The sequence below is a fragment of the Zootoca vivipara genome, chromosome 3 (assembly GCF_963506605.1).
Source record: "Zootoca vivipara chromosome 3, rZooViv1.1, whole genome shotgun sequence".
Taxonomy (NCBI): Eukaryota; Metazoa; Chordata; class Lepidosauria; order Squamata; family Lacertidae; genus Zootoca; species Zootoca vivipara.
Window position 1 is genome coordinate 45,913,279 of NC_083278.1, and position 18,363 is coordinate 45,931,641.

The 18,363-nt window shown below is 43.4% G+C and overlaps 1 protein-coding gene across 1 annotated transcript in view; it reads left to right on the forward strand.

Annotated features, from left to right (window-relative positions):
* LOC118082226 (glutamate receptor ionotropic, kainate 2) overlaps positions 1-16,794 on the forward strand; it is a 282,953-nt gene extending 266,159 nt beyond the window's left edge. The window contains exon 11 of the mRNA XM_035109323.2: positions 16,460-16,794. Within this exon, the coding sequence (XP_034965214.2) occupies positions 16,460-16,687 (228 nt within the window). The 3' untranslated portion in view covers positions 16,688-16,794. The remainder of the gene's footprint in view (positions 1-16,459) is intronic.
* The last annotated feature ends 1,569 nt before the right edge of the window (positions 16,795-18,363 follow it).

Consider the following 18,363-nt stretch of genomic DNA (forward strand, 5'->3'; position numbering starts at 1 on the left):
ATGGTCCATTGAAGACATTCTAGGTTAATTGTGGTGCAATGAGAAAGGAAGGACTCCTTGAAGACAGAGGGTGGGGGCACAAGGTTTGAAATATGTACATCCGAACCCAACCGTCTGTAAGTAAATTTGTAGTACATAGATGAACACTTAGAATTTTTTAATGCCAGGTACACATTAGCATAAAGTAACAAACATAATAGAACACCAAACATTTCAAACTTCCCTGTTCATACATTACTATTGATTTGAGCTCCTGAGCTGCAATAAATATAACTGTGATAAACATTTAAGCTATCCTCTAAATCACCAAACACTGGGAAGTGTACAGCTCTTAGGATCATTACCAGTCATTCCAAAATTGCAGCTGTATTTCAAACCGAACTTCAGAGCTTGACGTGCTGCTGGCAAAGGTGCCCACCACATGGCTTTACTCATTGTATTAAGGAAATTGGCACGTTGTTCTTTGGCTATTTTTGGAGAACTGATGAATAAATTCTTCAAGTGCGCAAAAACAGCTCATCCCTAAAGTTATATTGTAAGTGCAATTGCAGAAGAACACATGTCAAAGTAATTTAAAATGGACTTGGCTCTTATTCATTGTGAACAGCCATGCATAATGCCAAGTCTGAAAGGTGTGTGTAGCTTTGTTCAGACTGCTTTGCATTACAGTTGGGGGGGGGCATGCCCACTGGCCATGCCTCTGGGTGTGTGTCTTTTTGATTGAGACCCTGTCTCAATGTAAGGATGTACATGCACACAGCAAAAACCTGTGATACACAGCTTTCTTAGGTGTATTGTTCACATGTATTAAAGCTATGTGCATAATCAAGTGCAGCAACAAAGTGTGGCCAGAGTGCCTGTTCTCAAATACCCAGTCCCCCGCACACTCAATATGTTTAATAATAATAATAATAATAATAATAATAATAATAATAATAATAATGCCCTGCACACCTGACTGGGTTGCTGCAGTGACTCTGGGTGGCATATAAAGAATAAACACGTGGACTTACTTGCAGTGACCCCCCACCCCAAGGACAAAAGGCCTAGACATTGTACAAGACAATGTTCTTGGATTTGAAAATGGGCCACGTAACATTTGAAAATGTTATTGATTATAGTTGTAGGTAGGCTTTGACTCAGGCATTGGGTGCATATCTGTTCTCGGCCTCCAGGTGGAGGGCTGGTGCTTGAACACTCTGGTTCATCCCCTAAACACCGCCGTCTCTGACCAACAACTGGTCAATTTGAATTCAAGGGGATGGCGGACTGCTCAGGAATACAGTGGTATCTCTGGTTGTGAACGCCTCTGGTTGCGCACAATTGAGGTTACGAGCTCCGCTAACCTTCATTCAAGTAGCCGCTCCTGGTTGCGAACTTTGCCCCAGGATGCGAGTGGAAATTGTGCGCTGGAGGTGCGCATGCACTGGGAGGCGCCATTAGTGAAATCGTGCCTCATCGTGCCACGAGCGGTTTCTGGTTAGGAACAGACCTCTGGAACAGATTCCGTTTGTAACCAGAGGTACCACTGTACCATGTCTTCTGGATAGTACCACTGAGTTGGCAATTTGTTTATTTAGAGAATTCATTTATCCTCTCACCTTCAGTAATACTATTTCCAGGACAGCTGAAAGAGAAGATACACTGAAAAGTTGCAGTGTCATACTAGGCTACATTTGCATGTTATGCTACACAGCACTACACAGCACTCTTTGTCTCGGTTAGATCGATATCAGCTTGTAAACCAATGTTGGGAAAGGATCAGCAAACTAGGCTGTTGAATTTATAAAGCTTATCACTGAGCATATTGGAAACAAAAGCAAACAGTTCTAAACTATGGTTTGCCTGTTTTAATGTTGGAAACTCCAGTTCACTAAGATAGGTTTTTTTAACCCCTTGCTTAGCACTAACCATGGTTTGGTGCAAAGTTTGAATTGAGTCTATCACGGCAATGGTAATGAATGACAATTAGAAAATTATGGGTTGTATCTGATGAGGTCAACCTGTCACAACAGAACGCCCCCCCTCTCCCCCTCCCCTCCCAATCTCCCAAATCTATTATGAAACAGATTTTTGGGGAGCACATGGGCAAAGGGGTAGAAGGGGGCTCCCATGTACAACTGGAAGTCCTTGCACAAACAGCATGATTTGTACCCCACACCAGAGTTAAGTACTGCAGACTAATGAATTCACTGTGCAATTGCCTGTATTGGCTGTTGAGGATCCAGTTGCTGTGAGTGGCTATAACTTTAATCTTGTTTCTCATGCAATAAGTACTTGCATCTCTTCAGTGAAGCAATGCATTATTATAGCCATAAAAACAACCGTCTGCAGTTTCCTATTCAGAATTTTCCTTGACAGCCTCCTATTAAAGTGCTGACCTTGGTTACTAAGTATGAAGTGATACTTGAAGTGGGAAATAATCATATCCTTTTAAGATGCTATTCTTTCTCTTGTAATATATAATTACTGTGACAAAATGTTATATAAAATACAGTCGCACTAGACTTAAATTCTGATTTAAGAAAAAATACTAAATGAAATATGATGCCATATGATGCCAACATTACAGGTCCAACATTGCATACACTGTGCTACTTGGTTAATTTATGCACCATTTGGATCCCCCCTAACCCTAATGAAGACAAGTAAACTGAAAGAAAAATAATTAGAATTTGTTTATAATTTCATAAAATGGATTAAGCCACCCCATTCCCAAAATTAATCAGTGATAAAGAGGAAAGCATTTCCCTCCACTTTCCTTCTGTAGAAGATTAGAGCTACTTTTTACCCCAGCAAGCATTTTAACTGATCTCTGATTTTATCATTTTAACTGATTTTCATTGTACCGAGTTTTTGGAACACTGCTTAGAGACAATTATAATTAAGATGTATTTAAATTGTAGAAATAAATAAAATAAATACATTATAGTGAGTCGCATGTAAGCAAGAGCAGTGATTACTTTTGGAATTCTGAAGGCAGATTGCAATGCTGCAGGTTGATTAGACATGTTCCCATGTCGTCAAGTCAGTCGGCTTGTGTGGTCCCCTCTCTAAGCATCTGGTTAATTCCTGACGCAGAGCAAGTTAAACTGTCAAAGTCTTCCAAGCTCTGTTATGTATACAGTGACACACAGTTGTGTGGATAAAGGCTAGTGTGATCTTTAAGCCATTTCCATGATTTCGGTCACACTTTCCCCAAGTGCCTTCATTTTCCCACATAGAATTATAGAATTGTAGAGTTGGAACGAACCACAAGGGTCATCTGGGACGTGGGTGGCGCTGTGGTCTAAACCACTGAGCCTAGGGCTTGCCGATCAGAAGGTTGGCGGTTCGAATCCCCGCAACGGGGTGAGCTCCTGTTGCTCAGTCCCAGCTCCTGCCAACCTAGCAGTTTGAAAGCACATCAAAGTGCAAGTAGATAAATAGGTACCATTCTGGCGGGAAGGTAAACAGTGTTTCTGTGATGAGTAACAAGTAACTAAAGAGTTAACTGTGTACTGTAGCACCTGACCACTGAGGAAGATCATGTTACAGAATGTACCAGAAGTGTTTCTGTATGTTGCAGTTGGTTTCGTTTCTGCCTGGGAGACGGTCGCAAGATGTCTGCGCTCTCACCAGGTTGTTTGTTATTTTCTCTCTAGAATAAACTTAAGTAGTTATTAGAACACTTTGGACTCTGTGTGTTCTTAAGAGGTTTTTCATCCAACGGCTATACAAGTTTTCGCTGTGTGAGAAGAAGAACTCTGCTGTGTGTGTGTTTTACTGCCAGCCCGGTTCTACGGAAGCAGAGAAGCGGAGAGGAAGCGCGCCGGGCGATAATCAGAGGCTCCTAATTGAGTCATAAACAACTCAACGGAGCCCTATACCCGTCACAGGTTATGGGAGATAAGAGGTCCTGAACCTAATCAATCACCAAAGCAATAAAAGGTGATTGCAGCTGTAAAAGCCTTGGAGAAAGCCGGTGTAAAGAGCTAGCCGGGAGAAACCTGTTGAATATACGGCGCCTGTTGAATATGCACTCGCTAGCAGAAAGACCCTGTACCAGAAGGCTGGGATCCGCAGTCTACCCGGAGGAGCAACGTCAGCTATTCTGAGTGAGTACCTAGACACGGAGCCCGGGGGTGGACAAGATGGCGGAGCAGCTACAGGAGTCATTTGTCGTGCCGTTCCAGAGGTTGAATGGCGACAACTATGCAGAGTGGAGAGAAAGGGCCAGAATGTGGTTGCTGGGAAAGGATTTGTGGACTTGTGTGTTAAATCCTCCAACCCCTGTCGCTGATAATTCAGCAGCTGAAGCACAGAGGTTTGCAGCAGAAACCAGAAAAGACAATAAGGCTCTATGTGCCATTGCCATGAGCTGCGATGCTACACAACTGCCCTATGTGCAAAATGCTGAGAATGCCAAGCAAGCCTGGGACAGTTTGGCGGATGAGGAACAGAGACGCCAGAAAGAATCGGCTGAGAAGGGGGGCCATGGGCGCAGAGAAGCCAGTGGGGGTGCAGTAAAAAGCACTGAGGAATCCACTGTGAGTGCGTGCGCAACAAGGCTTTGTTTTCGGTGCCAGGAGCCGGGGCACGTAGCGAGATTCTGCCCAGCTCCGGAAGCAGCCAAGGTCACTCAGCCAGGTGCCAGGCAACCCAGCGGACGTGGTCGTGGGACCAGCCAGCAGCGCCGAGGCAGAGGACGTGGGAAAACTCCAGATAAGCCTGTCAGCCGTCTTTCTGCTGCCTTAGCAACGGTCAGAAACAGAGGACAGGACAGTTTCACTTTTATTATCGACTCAGGCAGCACCCATCATCTTGTACCTCCTTCAGGACAGATCCTGAACTGCAGGCCACTTGAAGATGAAAAAAGCCTGCATCTTGCTGATGGTTCTTCTGGAACAATTAAAAGCAAGGGTGTTTTTTATATGCAATGCTTAGACACTAACCTTGATGTTTATGTTGTACCAGGCATGGAGAATGGTCTTTTAAGTGTGTCTTGCTTATTGCGTGAGGGCTTTGAAATAAGTTTTGCCAATGGTGTTTGCAAAATTGCCAAAGATGGGGCTGAGCTAATAAGTGTTACTGTTGGGTCTGATGGTCTGTTTGTCCTAGATGGGAGGGGGCAAGCAGGTGGAAGTAACACTGGTGATGCTCAGGCTAAAAGTGCCAATACCCCAAAGGGCACAGAGGGCGCCATCCATAAGGATTGTATTCATGCTTGGCACAGGAAATATTGTCATATGTCTTTTCCTTATGTGAAAAAAGCCCCTGATTTTGTCAAAGGTTGCAGGTTCAAGCCATGTCAAAAACACCTGCAATGCCGCGCATGTGCGAAAGCGAAGACGAAGAGATGCTCTTATCCTAGGTCTGAGAGGAAGAGCACAAAACCATTTCAGTTAGTGCACTTGGATATTTCTGGGCCTATGTCAACGTCAAGTTTAGGTGGTTCAAAATATGTTTTGTGTCTTCTGGATGATTTCAGCCATTTTTCCTGGGTCATAACACTGAAAGAGAAGGGGGAGGCTGCCAGAGTGATACAGGAGTGGGTAGCCGAGGTAGAACTACAGTTCTCCGTCACTGTCCAGTGTTTCCAGAGTGACAGAGCGGGAGAGTTTTTGAGTGCAGAACTACAAGGTTTTTTCCGCAGCAAGGGAATTAGGCACAGAAAAACCGCCCCTTTTAGTCCACAGGAGAATGGTTTAGCTGAAAGGAAATTTAGAACGCTGTCTGAACTGGTGGAGGCAACGTTGTTTGATGCAGGACTACCCCAGAAGTTTTGGGGGGAATGCTATAAATTTGTGAATTATTGTTCAAACCGTGCTTTTAATTCAGTTGTGGACAACACACCCTACTACATGTTGTATGGCAAAGTTCCGAAGGTGCACTATTTCAGAACTTTTGGGTGTGAGGCTTGGGTTCTAATTCCAAAGCAGAAGCGCAGAAAGGGAGGATCAAGATCCAGAAAAATGATCTTCTGTGGTTACGAACCAAACTCAAAGGCTTGGAGGTTTGTACCAGCAGAGGGGGACCAAACCCGCGTTCACATTAGCAGGAGTGCTACGTTCTGTGAACAAGAGGGCTGGAGACGCATTCATGCTAACCCCGAAGTTCTTCTTGACTGGTCTTCAGGTTTTGACCAGGAAGAGGAAACTCAGGTAGCTGATGCTGGAGTTCCAGGTGCTGCAGGACCAGATCCAGGTCAGGCAGCTGGTCCAAGTGGTGTAGCTCCTAGGGAAGTGAAGCAAGTAGTCAGAAGCGCACCGACATCACCCCAGGTCAAGCCTGGGAAGTACAGCAAACGTGGTAGGTCACCCACTTCACCCAAAGCAAGCCCAGAGGGGGCTGCAAAGCGTAGTAGGTCTCTTGACAGTGCTGCTAGTCCGAGAGAGCCACAGTCAGAGACAAGCAGTTCGGATTTAGAGGGGGAAGATGTGGGACCAAGGCGTTCAAAACGCACCACGAAAGGTAAACCACCTGAAAGGTTTTCAGCTGTCAGTGTATGGGCGAACCTAGCAGTGTGTGAGCCTGAAAGCTTTGAAGAGGTGCAACAGTTGTCAGTGGAGGAAGCTAGTAAGTGGAAAGTTGCAATGGAGAAAGAGTTGAACTCCATGCAATCTCTTGGTGTGTATAGCCTAACACAGTTGCCAGAAGGCAAGAAAGCAGTCAGTTGTAGGTGGGTCTACAGGCTGAAACCCACAGTGACTGGAGAGCCTCAGTACAAGGCTAGATTAGTGGCTAGAGGTTTTACTCAGAAGAAAGGAATCCACTACACAGATGTCTTTAGTCCGACTTCGAGAGCGGAATCTTTCAGGATGCTTTTAGCGACTGCAGCGCAGAGAGGCCTAGTGGTCAACCACTTTGATGTGGACACCGCTTATTTGAACTCTGACCTCCAGGAGGAGTTGTACATGTTGCCTCCTCCAGGGTTTGAGAGTGACGTGCCAGGTCAGGTGTGGAAGCTGCACAAGTCGATCTACGGTCTGAAGCAATCAGCTAAAAATTGGAATTCATGTCTTGATTCTGTTTTGAAGAGCCTAGGTTTCAGGAAGAGTCTAGCTGACAGTTGTCTGTATCTCAGAGGTGAAGGAGAACAGCAAGAACTGTTGCTTGTCTATGTAGATGACTTGATCTGCTTAGCAAAGAGCCAGATGCAAGTGCAGAAGTTTGCAAAAGAGCTAGGCAAGAGGTTCAAACTCAAGAATCTAGGTGCAGTGAATGTTTATCTAGGTGTGCAGATAGACAGAACTGAGGATGGAAGTTTTTTGCTCAGTCAGAAAGGCAAGATTGAACATTTGCTTGAGAAGTTCAGAATGTCTGATTGTAAAGGGGTCAGAACACCCATGGAGACAAACTTTGTGAAAGAGTCACAAGTGAAGGACAAAGTAGCGTTTGAGAGTCCTGAAGTGTTTCAGTCAGCGCTAGGGAGTCTGTTGTATTTGTCACAATGGAGCAGACCAGATATTGCTTTTGCAGTCAATTTGCTCAGTAGAGAAGCATCGAAACGTAGCGTGCATGCTTGGAATGGCATTAAGAGAGTGCTTAGGTATTTGCAGGAGACCAAAGAGTATTGTTTGGAGATGTCAGCGCAAGGTGAGCCACAACTCACTTGTTTTGCAGATGCTGATTGGGCCAATCAGGAGGACAGGAAGTCAGTGACTGGTTTGGTAGTCAAGTTTGGAAATGCCCTGATTGGTTGGCGGTCGCGCAGGCAAAGCCTAATAGCAATGTCTTCCACGGAAGCAGAATTCTGTGCGTTGTCTGCGACATGCACTGAATTGGAGTACTACAGATGTTTGGTCCAGGAAATCTGGGGTGATTGTAGCCAGCCCATCACTGTTTGGGGCGACAATCAACCATCTTTGAGACTGGCGGAGTCTGGACAGTTCAAGGCCAGAACCAAACACTTAGACATCTGCTTCCGAAACGTATGTCAGAGCATACAGGTAGGCTTGGTGAAGTTGAGGTATTGTCCAAGCCAGGAGAACCTAGCAGATGGGTTCACAAAACCCTTGAGTTTCCAACGGCATGGGGAATTCTGTGAAGGGTTGGTTTTGGGGTAAGTTTGGATACCCGCTATCCCCAGTGTTCAGGTGAGAGGGGGTGTGATGAGTAACAAGTAACTAAAGAGTTAACTGTGTACTGTAGCACCTGACCACTGAGGAAGATCATGTTACAGAATGTACCAGAAGTGTTTCTGTATGTTGCAGTTGGTTTCGTTTCTGCCTGGGAGACGGTCGCAAGATGTCTGCGCTCTCACCAGGTTGTTTGTTATTTTCTCTCTAGAATAAACTTAAGTAGTTATTAGAACACTTTGGACTCTGTGTGTTCTTAAGAGGTTTTTCATCCAACGGCTATACAAGTTTTCGCTGTGTGAGAAGAAGAACTCTGCTGTGTGTGTGTTTTACTGCCAGCCCGGTTCTACGGAAGCAGAGAAGCGGAGAGGAAGCGCGCCGGGCGATAATCAGAGGCTCCTAATTGAGTCATAAACAACTCAACGGAGCCCTATACCCGTCACAGTTTCCGTGTGCTGCTCTGGTTCGCCAGAAGCTGCTTAGTCATGCTGGCCACATGGCCCAGAAGCTGTACACCGGCTCCCTCGGCCAGTAAAGCGAGATGAGCGTCGCAACCCTAGAGTTGTCCATGACTGGACCTAACGGTCAGGGGTCCCTTTACCTTTACCTTTACAAGGGCCATCTAGCCCAATTCCCTGCAATGCAGGAATCTTTTCCCAAACGTGGGGTCAAACCCATGACTCTAAGATTAAGAGTGTTGGTGTGACTTAGTATCATATATTTTTGTGTCTTCTACAAGAACATAAAAACTCTGTGTTTCTAGTAATATTTAATGTATTTACATATGAGGGATTTTCACTGAAATGTTTTTAAGTGGAATGGGTATGTCCTATTTCAGCATCTCAATTTTGTGCAGAGTGTTAAAACAGGCATAATTTTACATTTCCCCCAAATAAAGTGAGGTCAGAGTCTTGTCAAGAAGCAGATGGGCTTATTTCTGTCCCTATTTTGTCTATGCTGAATCACATCTTAATGATTAGTTTACATTTTGTCATATATTTCAAACGTGAAACTGCCCTCTTGCACCAAGATTCTGGCAGCAAAATCCAGATAATCTCATTCAGCTAGTGGAAACCCATTTGTCTGCTTGCGTCTTTATGTAAAGCAGAAATAAAAACTGCAAGGCTGCAATTTATTTCTGTACAGAAAATGGCATGGTAAAATGGGAGAGAAAACTACTTAGAATGTATTTTGCTGAAATATACGACTTTCACTTCCTTTTTTTTATTTCATGCACTGATGTTCAGTTAAGCTACGGTAGATTTAGAGCATAAGCTGCTGTACAAAGCAATACATGCTAAAGATGAAACGAAGATAACAAATCTGTACTATTGCTTGCTTGAATCATTCATGTCAGCCTGAACAACTAGATAACACACAATCTGTTGGACCAATTTTTATGTACGTGCATGGGGGAGAGGGGGTTATTTTTTGTTTCTGTTCTTGTTTCTATTATGTATTTTATGGTTTTTACTGTGTATTTTTATGTTGTGAACTGCCCTGAGATCTATGGATGAAGGGTGGTATACAAATTAATCATCATCATCATTTTACTCATTGCGTGGCTAAACCCCGACCTTCCCCGAATGAATAAAAACTCAGGACACAATGATATAAGGTTAATGGGCATAAAAAGGCCACAACTTTATTGATTACGGATTGTAGAGAGTTATTGGCATTAGGCATTGGATCTAACCAACTATACCCGACTCCAGCCCGTTGTGCTGGCAGTCTGAGAAGGGTTAACCACTGTTGGGTGAGACCTGTGATGCGGATCTACTAGGAACTCACCCTGGGGTCACCGGTAGAGGGTGTGCCTTTGGCCCTCACCTTCCACGGTTTTGGACTTGGCCACGCCCCCGGACTCCTTAAGGAAGTACCCCTCAGCATTTGGGGGGAGGTGATGGCAGCAACCTCCCCCCACCAGAGACCTTTCTCAGATAATCCAATGCCTAACCGCCAAAACTAAAGTTGTGACATGTTGCTACAAGGAAGGTGAAAACCACAAGGCCAGAGCCAATTGGCCAGGTGGAAAAAGTCCTACCAGGCCCCTCAACGGCGACCAACCGAAGTCCATAGCAAAGTCAGAAGAGAAGCCTGCCTAAAGCGCCTGCCTAAAAGGAGGGTGGGCAGGAAAAGATCCGAAGCGGCTGGGGGCAGGAACAAAGAGGCCGAGCCCAGGCTGCGCGCTTGCATTTGAAGACGCAAGCCACGCCCCCGACGCGTCCGGATTGGACGTGCAGGGGGTGACGCGTCCGGGAATCGGCCTATAGCTGGAGGGATGGCAGCCACCCCCACCCCCGGCACGTGAAAGGGTCGTGGTGCCCGCAACCTCCCTCTCCGGTGATGCCGGAAGGGCTCTTTAAGTGAGCCATAGAGAATAATAAATACTCCTTGCTTGGAAATAAGTCTATGGCTAAGAGTATCAGAAATTTGTAACTTCATAGTTCGAGCCAATTAAAGTGTTCTTGCTAAAAAGCAACCAGCAAGTACACATATGCGTGGTAGATTCTTGTAACAAACTGATCAGAGAGGTCTTTGGATCAGCCCGTGATGCATGAAAATGTTGACTCATTCTGCAGCTGTTTTTGAGATATTTCATGTTAAGGTTGATCAGGAAAGAGTCTGATGTTATTAAAAGTTTAGGAAATCTGCCTTCACACTCACAGTGATATGGGGCACTTGGCAGCCAGCTTCCAGCTGGGCATCTCTTCCTGGAATAGTCTTGTGAACACGTGATGCAACGGTGAGCAAGTGCTTTCACTACTAAATGCTTTCAGGATTGATCTAAAATGGTAAATGCGATTTTCCCTCTGGGTCCTTTAAAATTTACTTATTTTTACTGGGAAGTTTCACTCACCACTCAACGATTCCAAAGCAATCCTTGCACTCGTTGGAATTCAGAAAAGTGAAAATTTCGAATGAAAGCTGTGTATTGTGAATTTAATATCAGCTTTAAATGTGTACCGAGTCAAATTTCTCAGGTTTAGCTTCCAGTTTAGCTTCCAGACTTTGCCGCTATTTTTAACTGGATTGGGAGGCTTCAGCAAACCCAAATTAAAATTAAAAGGGAGAAATGTGTTAATGTGTTTTTGGGGCTCTGCACAGCTCCACACAATTCTTTTATCCATTGCTGTTTTCTATAATCTGTGCTCTTGATCTCACTGGTGTTTCTCTGATGCTCATTTCCTCACCCATATCTCCAACCCATCCCATCTCCTCCTATCTAGGTTCTCAGTAAAATGAAATATCTTGTAAAAAGCTAAATTTCAGGAGCATAGGCAAATTCTGGAAATCAATTACTTAGATCCAGATTTCCAAGAAAAGGGCAGTTTCAAACCTTGGCTTTCCATTCCCTGTGCATCTACCCCTCCAGTGCTCCAAAGAATTGGGAAGCTCTGGAGGATGGGAGCTGTTTTAGGTGTGTGGTGTTATTTTAAATGGTATTTATTTTATGTTGTTTTTAGAAGACTGGGGAGAGTGGTGGCTATCTGTGCTGGTACAGATTCTCTTCCTTTTCCTGGAAATCAAACATGATTTGAATGGTCAGTAAAGAAAACCGAGCTCATAGAAATGCACTGCAGCCCACAGGAGTTCTTTGTAAAACACAGGCCTCCCCACCCTGCCCTTATCAAAACTACGAGCATTTTGCTGGTTGATAGTAGTGTGATCTGGCCCAGAAACTTTGTCTAAACCAAGATAAACTCTTTATGGAATATAGACTTCTGCAGTTTTCATTTCATTCATTTTTTCTAATATTTATGCTTTTAATATTTGTACATTGCCTGCAACCCAGATAAAATTTAATAAAGCACTTATTAAAAAAACACATTCAGGCAAACAAGCATGCCATGACTACAGGCTAGCATTTGTGCTGTAGACTTTAATGCAAGGAAACTAGCAATGGATATATAAAAGCACTCTCTGTGTCTTTTGTGGCAATAATTTATCGTTAACAATTTTAAAAGTTAGACAGCTAGCAACTAATTGAAAATACGTGGGTGATTAATTAAACTCATGCACATTATGAAAAATACATGTAAAACATGGAAAGTAAATATAGAGCCAAAACCAAACCAACGTTGTGCTCCAATTCTGTACTATTTACATATCTGGGGGGAAGTCTCGTTGAACTCTATGGGATTGCTTCTGTGTAGGATTGCACTGCTAAATATTCCAAGAAATTATTATAATATTGTGTTCTTCTTCCAAAAGTCAGACTGGGATAGCTCAGTGCCATGTAAATACAGACTCTTTTCAAATAGGGGAGTTCAATGTGAGATTAACTGGTAACTAAAGCCATGTACATTTTGAACTGCAGTAAGTGGAGGTGCCATTAGTTTGATAGGGGCTCGCCTAAGACATGTGAATCAATGTTGGACCTGGGCAATGTCTGCATAGGAAGCCAATGGTAAGCACAGTGATCTGCTGAAAGCACTTTAGCGGAAAGGCAGGAAAGAAATGTAACAAATAAGTACAGTGTTAAAATCCAATAAGTGCTTCCCTCTGCCTTCATAAGTACATAAACTCTGGGTTGTGCTGTGGAGATATGTCACCCTCCAGTTAAAAACAATGCCATTGATTGCACCCTTGGCGAATGCCTGTGGAAACTGTAAGCAGAATGTTGCCTCTACTTCATAAAACAAAAGCTGTTAGGAACAACAGCTGAGCTTTTAAAACTCGTTTGCTGTGAGGCAGCCCTCACAGGTGGACAGCCTTTATACCTAAAACTACTTTTACTAAAACTATATTTGGCATGCTGTGAATTTTTTCATAGGGGAACAGTTAGGGCCAGCGGTGCCAGCTTGTGAGGGGGATTGGGGAGGGGACTAGCCTGACCCCCTTAGGCCAATGACCGCAAGCCACGGATTTTTACTATCTGTTGGGGCCAACAGAAAGCTTTTCTTCAAACCTGTTTGTGGGATAGAAATGTCAGGGTATGTTTGACAGTTGGGAACAGAAGGGGTAATACTGACCCATACCCCATAGCCCAGTGATGGCCAAACTTGGCCCTCCAGCTGTTTTGGGACTACAACTCCCATCATCCCTACCTAACAGGACCAGTGGTCAGGGATGATGGGCATTGTAGTCCCAAAACAGCTGGAGGGTCAAGTTTGGCCATCACTGCCATAGCCCCTCCTTCAAAGAAGCCTGATTGTGGCAAGGAAAGGCATTTTCAGCATGGGAGGGGCACCACTGGGAAAGCCAGGGATAATCTTTCCTCCCCAAGAGGCAAGTTCCCTCACAAACATCCCTCCTCTGTTTTAATTAGGTTTCAAAGAAGCCTCCTATTGAAGCCAATAAACTCTTGCTAAAGCCTGTTTCCACCATGGGAACAGGGAGAGGATTAGTTGGTAAGAAGTCACAGGTGTGAGGGCTAGTTAACTACCCCTTTCCAAAAACATGGCCCACATTGCAATTAGGCTTAAGGGGGGAATTCTATTGGCTGGAATGCTTCTTTGAAGCCTCATTGCAGCAGTGGGCGGGGTCTCCGCAGGTGCAGGTGCCATTTTGGTGATCCATGGTTTACAGATATTTCTGGCATGGTCATGGATGAGTCTTTTCTTAGTCTGGTAAGTTTGTTACACTATTGATATTCCCTTTGATGTTCTGTTCATGTTTATTAAGAGACTGCAGACCTCTTAGCTGCTTTGTTGGGTTTCCTTTGGGATAGGAATGTGGGTTATAAATATTAAATGAAGTGAAGTTTTCCAGTCTAATAGAGACCAACATAACCAGCCACTTATATGTTGTATGGACAACTCTTTGAGCAGTTATCTTAAAGAGGGTTTTCTTTGTGATAGTTGTGATATATGGACTCGCTTAAATATATGCTTTTCTTGGCAGAGGTGAGCACGATAGCTAGCCTCAATTCAACCTACTGGCTCCAGTGTTGAAGGAGTGACCAGCTCAAAGTTGCCACACTCTACAAGTTAGTTTTTTCAGGCATTGAAAAGTCTTGAAGCTTTTGAAACTTCATAGTTAAATAATATCAGGCTTCCTCCTTTATTAGTTGGGTGTGGTTTTATGCATAACTTTGCCCAGTTGTGATACTCATAAACGTCTATGAGATCTCTGAGTTTTAGTTGCAGATTCAGAAATGCATATAAATATGTGGGTTTTGCTTTAAATTTTGATTGTTGTAGTTATTTTTGCATTAGAACTGTGTTGGCTGAAAAGCAGCCTGTAAATAAACCTTTATCTACTGTAGCAAGCTCACCAGATATAGGGCCATGGTAAAAACCTTTTACCCATAATATTTTGTCCTATCAAATAGAGTTGAAAGGCTAAAATGCAAAAGATCTCATTTGTTATGGAGATGTAGTTGTTTGCAGAGTGATGACATGACATCTTCATGAGTGTCAACCATATGTGTGTTTTATTATCTCAGTTGGCTGCTTTGCCCTGTAATTGGAAAGAGAGGCACAATAAAAATGTGTGGTGATACACTTACCGGTAGCTGAAGGTATAACTGTATTTTGCATAACGTAGACATTCTCTTTGGAGTAATGATCATCATGTTAATGTTGTGGTTCTCTATGGAGTTTGGAAGTGATGCTCTTAAGCTTGATCCTCTGAACTTTTAATACACCACAAAATCTGTTTAACACAGCAGGGCATATTGTATCTAATAAAAAGCAATAAATACAGCAGAAACTAGAGTTTGTGGGGGAGTTGTCAAATTCGCATGGGGGGGGGACATAGCAAACTTCACCTCTTCAAGTTAGGCAATCAATCATTGGTCTTGCGTAAATGTTATTCGATATAATGAAATTAGGATAAGGTATATTAAGCCAGTTGAAGGACTCCCACTCTCCAAATCTGTGTGAAAGGGCCTATTTGTTTGTGTTCAGCTAACCAGCTGATAAACAGAAGCAGTAGTAGCCAGAGTGTGCTACAATTGATGGTAGCGTTCCCTGAGTGGAGTTCTGCTTAGGCTGCTCCAGCCAACAAGATGCAGGAAGAAAGAGACATTTTATGCTGATTTCTCCTTCAGTGGCACCTTCAGTGGCACCTCCTATGATGTTCTCAAAGGTGCCACAGGCCAACATGGCTACTTCATACCATGTATGAGAGTTATTTGTAAGTTGTTTTAGAGCATGCTGTTCACAGTAAATGTGCTACAGATGAGCTCAGGGAGCATGGATAAATGTGCTCAACTCTTCCCCTTAGTGTTGCTGTGCCTGTAAACCTCAAGGCAATGGAAAGTTGAGCCTGAAGCAGGGAAGCCCCTCTACTTATGGAGGCTTCCCACATGAGTTAGAATGCTGTTTTTTAGGGGGATAGGAATAGCAGTGTTGGAGCAGCCCAGAGCTTTAGCATCTCCACTCTCCCTGGTTGTCTGTAGCATTTACATGCGAGCCCTGCACACAAATAGGGCTGTGGAGTCAAACTGAATAACCACTACATTCTGTAACAGGTGTGTTTGCCACCCTAGGGTCCTTTGGAAGGGAGGGCAGGATTATAAATATAATAAATTGAATGAAAATAATTAATCCATTTGAAAATGGAGCGCCTGTGTTTGAGCAACTGTAGGGCAGTATCGTTGATGATTCTGAAGTTAATGACAAACCCTTTTCTTTCAAGAATCAGAAAGGGGGGGTTGATTTGAATACAAAGTTTTTACATTGCTAAGGGTGGGTGGGAATGAACAACTTAAACTGAACTTGAAAATCAGACTTCATGACTATGATCCAGAGAGCTCCGCTAACAATATGGAAGTGCTTCTGCATTCCCAGTGGTAAATTTAGGGGTGGCAACAGAGAGTAACAGCAGTTTCTGACTTTGCTTTTCAAATTGCATTTGAAACTTGTTAGTACTGCATTTTTAAAAAATAAAATAAAATCGGGGAGAGTCAAAGATGCCACTATTTAGCACAGATCTAATTGCATGGTTCTCTGTATTGATTGTGGTTCAGGGGTTTAAAATGTGAGCCTAATTCTCTTGTTGTGTGTCGATCAGAACAGGTTAAATGAAATGGAGAATGTTTTAATGCTTAAAATCCATTCAGCCCTCCAGTATATATTTTGAAGGGGAACCCCCCACCTCCACAACCTTCAAATAGAGCATGTTATAAATGAAATATTAAATGGAATTCCACAAATAGTCACTTTTCAGATTTTTCTCTCCATTATCTTTAATGGTATCTGTAAACACTGCAGTGTTCAAAACTCTTGGAGGAAGAGTAGCAGTATAAATCAGCTTCTTTACTGGAGGAGGAGGAGCAGAAGCAGAGCTTTAAATTTCAGCTTAATTGGTACCGAGACAGGGCTCTCAAAGTGTATAAGTCTGTGTTTTATTTAATTTGATTGCCTGCTTCTGTCTGCTGCTTTTGACTTATGGCCTATTTCTCTCTCCCTCTCCCTCCCTCCTCCTCTCTTTTCTTCCTTTGCAAACAGAAAGCTGACCTTGCCGTTGCACCACTGGCCATTACGTATGTTCGAGAGACGGTCATCGACTTTTCCAAGCCCTTTATGACTCTTGGAATAAGTATATTGTACCGCAAGCCCAATGGTACAAACCCGGGCGTCTTCTCCTTCCTGAATCCTCTCTCCCCTGATATCTGGATGTATATTCTGCTGGCTTACTTGGGTGTCAGTTGTGTGCTCTTTGTCATAGCCAGGTAACATGTGAAACCTCTTTGTGGTATTTTGGCAATTGTTACCTTTCTTCCCCTCAAGAATAATTGTCAAAAGTCACAAATCCTTCCTTACTTTCTTGTTCTCATTTTTTAAAATATATATGTAGGGCAGGAATCTCCAACTTTTGGGGGCCAGTGGGCACTTTTGGAGATTTGAAAACTGTCATGGGCACCAGTCACAAAATGGCTAGTGTGGAGAGAGATCTGGCATTTTAAAAAAAAGGTGACTATGGAGACTGCAATATCTAAAAGAGCAGAAAAAGAGGAAGACAAAATGATGTAGGCATGTCCTTCAATCACTGCACTTGCTCACAGAGAGAAGCTCTTTGGAGCACTCCTTGCGTCAGAACAGAAGGGAGGGTGGGAGCCTAGTCCAGCATCCAGGGAATTGTGGCAATGCTTAGGGGTGAGTGTTCAGTATAGCTGTGGCTGAGTTAGTGGAAAGAGGAACTGCAAAGAATCTCCCGGGCACTGTAGGTATTTGCAGGCACCGTGGGATAAACAGGTGTGCATTCTGACCTCTGTGGACACCACCTTGGAGACCCATGCTGTAGAGGGCCACTCAGTCTTACAAAGGGCTCACATGATGATCTGCAGGGTGCTACACACCTGCTGGTTATGTCACAAAACCTTCTGTAGACTGGTATGCCTACTAACAGATAACTGACCCATACTTGGCATAGCATTAAAATGAAATAGATATTAAGATTAATATTGATAAGGATATCAGAAAACTATAAACACAACTCTTGACCCTTGTGTACAGTGTTTGGGTGCTCTAAATCATGCTAGCCCAGCTTCTGCTGGGCCAGCTCTACCCTTTCCACGTGTTGAGGGAAGATCTGAAGAGAGGATCCTATTCTATGTGCATTGTCTTGCCCCTGTATTAGAACCCTGGTCACACAATGTTCTAACTCACTGTGGTGAGGGTGGTGGGGTTTATAATAGGCATGGGGAGCCTTTAACTTTTGGCCCAAATTTGACCTGTGGGTGCTGTACAAGGATAAAACAAACAAAACAAAACACTACCTATTCACTGGTTTGATTTAGCCACACCTAAGGATACTTGGCTTGACTTAGGAAGGTTCATTTAGACATTAGTTTGAAAACCTTTATTATAAACTTAAATATGCAGCAAAATGTTTTTTTATGTAACAAATTGGTTAGAGTATTGCACATTTGCAGTGATACTGCTCTGGTGTTCTAAGATTACCAGAGTTGGCTGCTTCCCTGATATCTTTGTTCCTCTGTCTCTCCGTCTATCTACCGTCTGTCTGTCTGTTTGTCTGTCCATCTATCTACCTAGTTCTTGGTACAGAGTTCTTCCTTCAGCCTTACATGATCTGTTTATCTCTGTTCACTGTGGAGATCCACTTAATCCACTTCTCTTATGCCAGAACTGACATCAGTATTATATAGTATTTCCTTGATACTACTGTCTCCATTTTATAAGAGATGGTATTATTCCTGTGGACAGTGATGAAATAGTAGTCGTTTGAAAGTCATGACAGTCGTGGCTCATCCCTGCATAAAATATGTGATGCTGTATTGGCCATAAAATATGTGATGCTGTATTGAGTGAGTTTGCTAGTTGATTCCAGCATCAGCTTTTTATTGTTTTTTAGGGGTGCCCACAAGTGTGTAGACGGGTATCTCACAGAC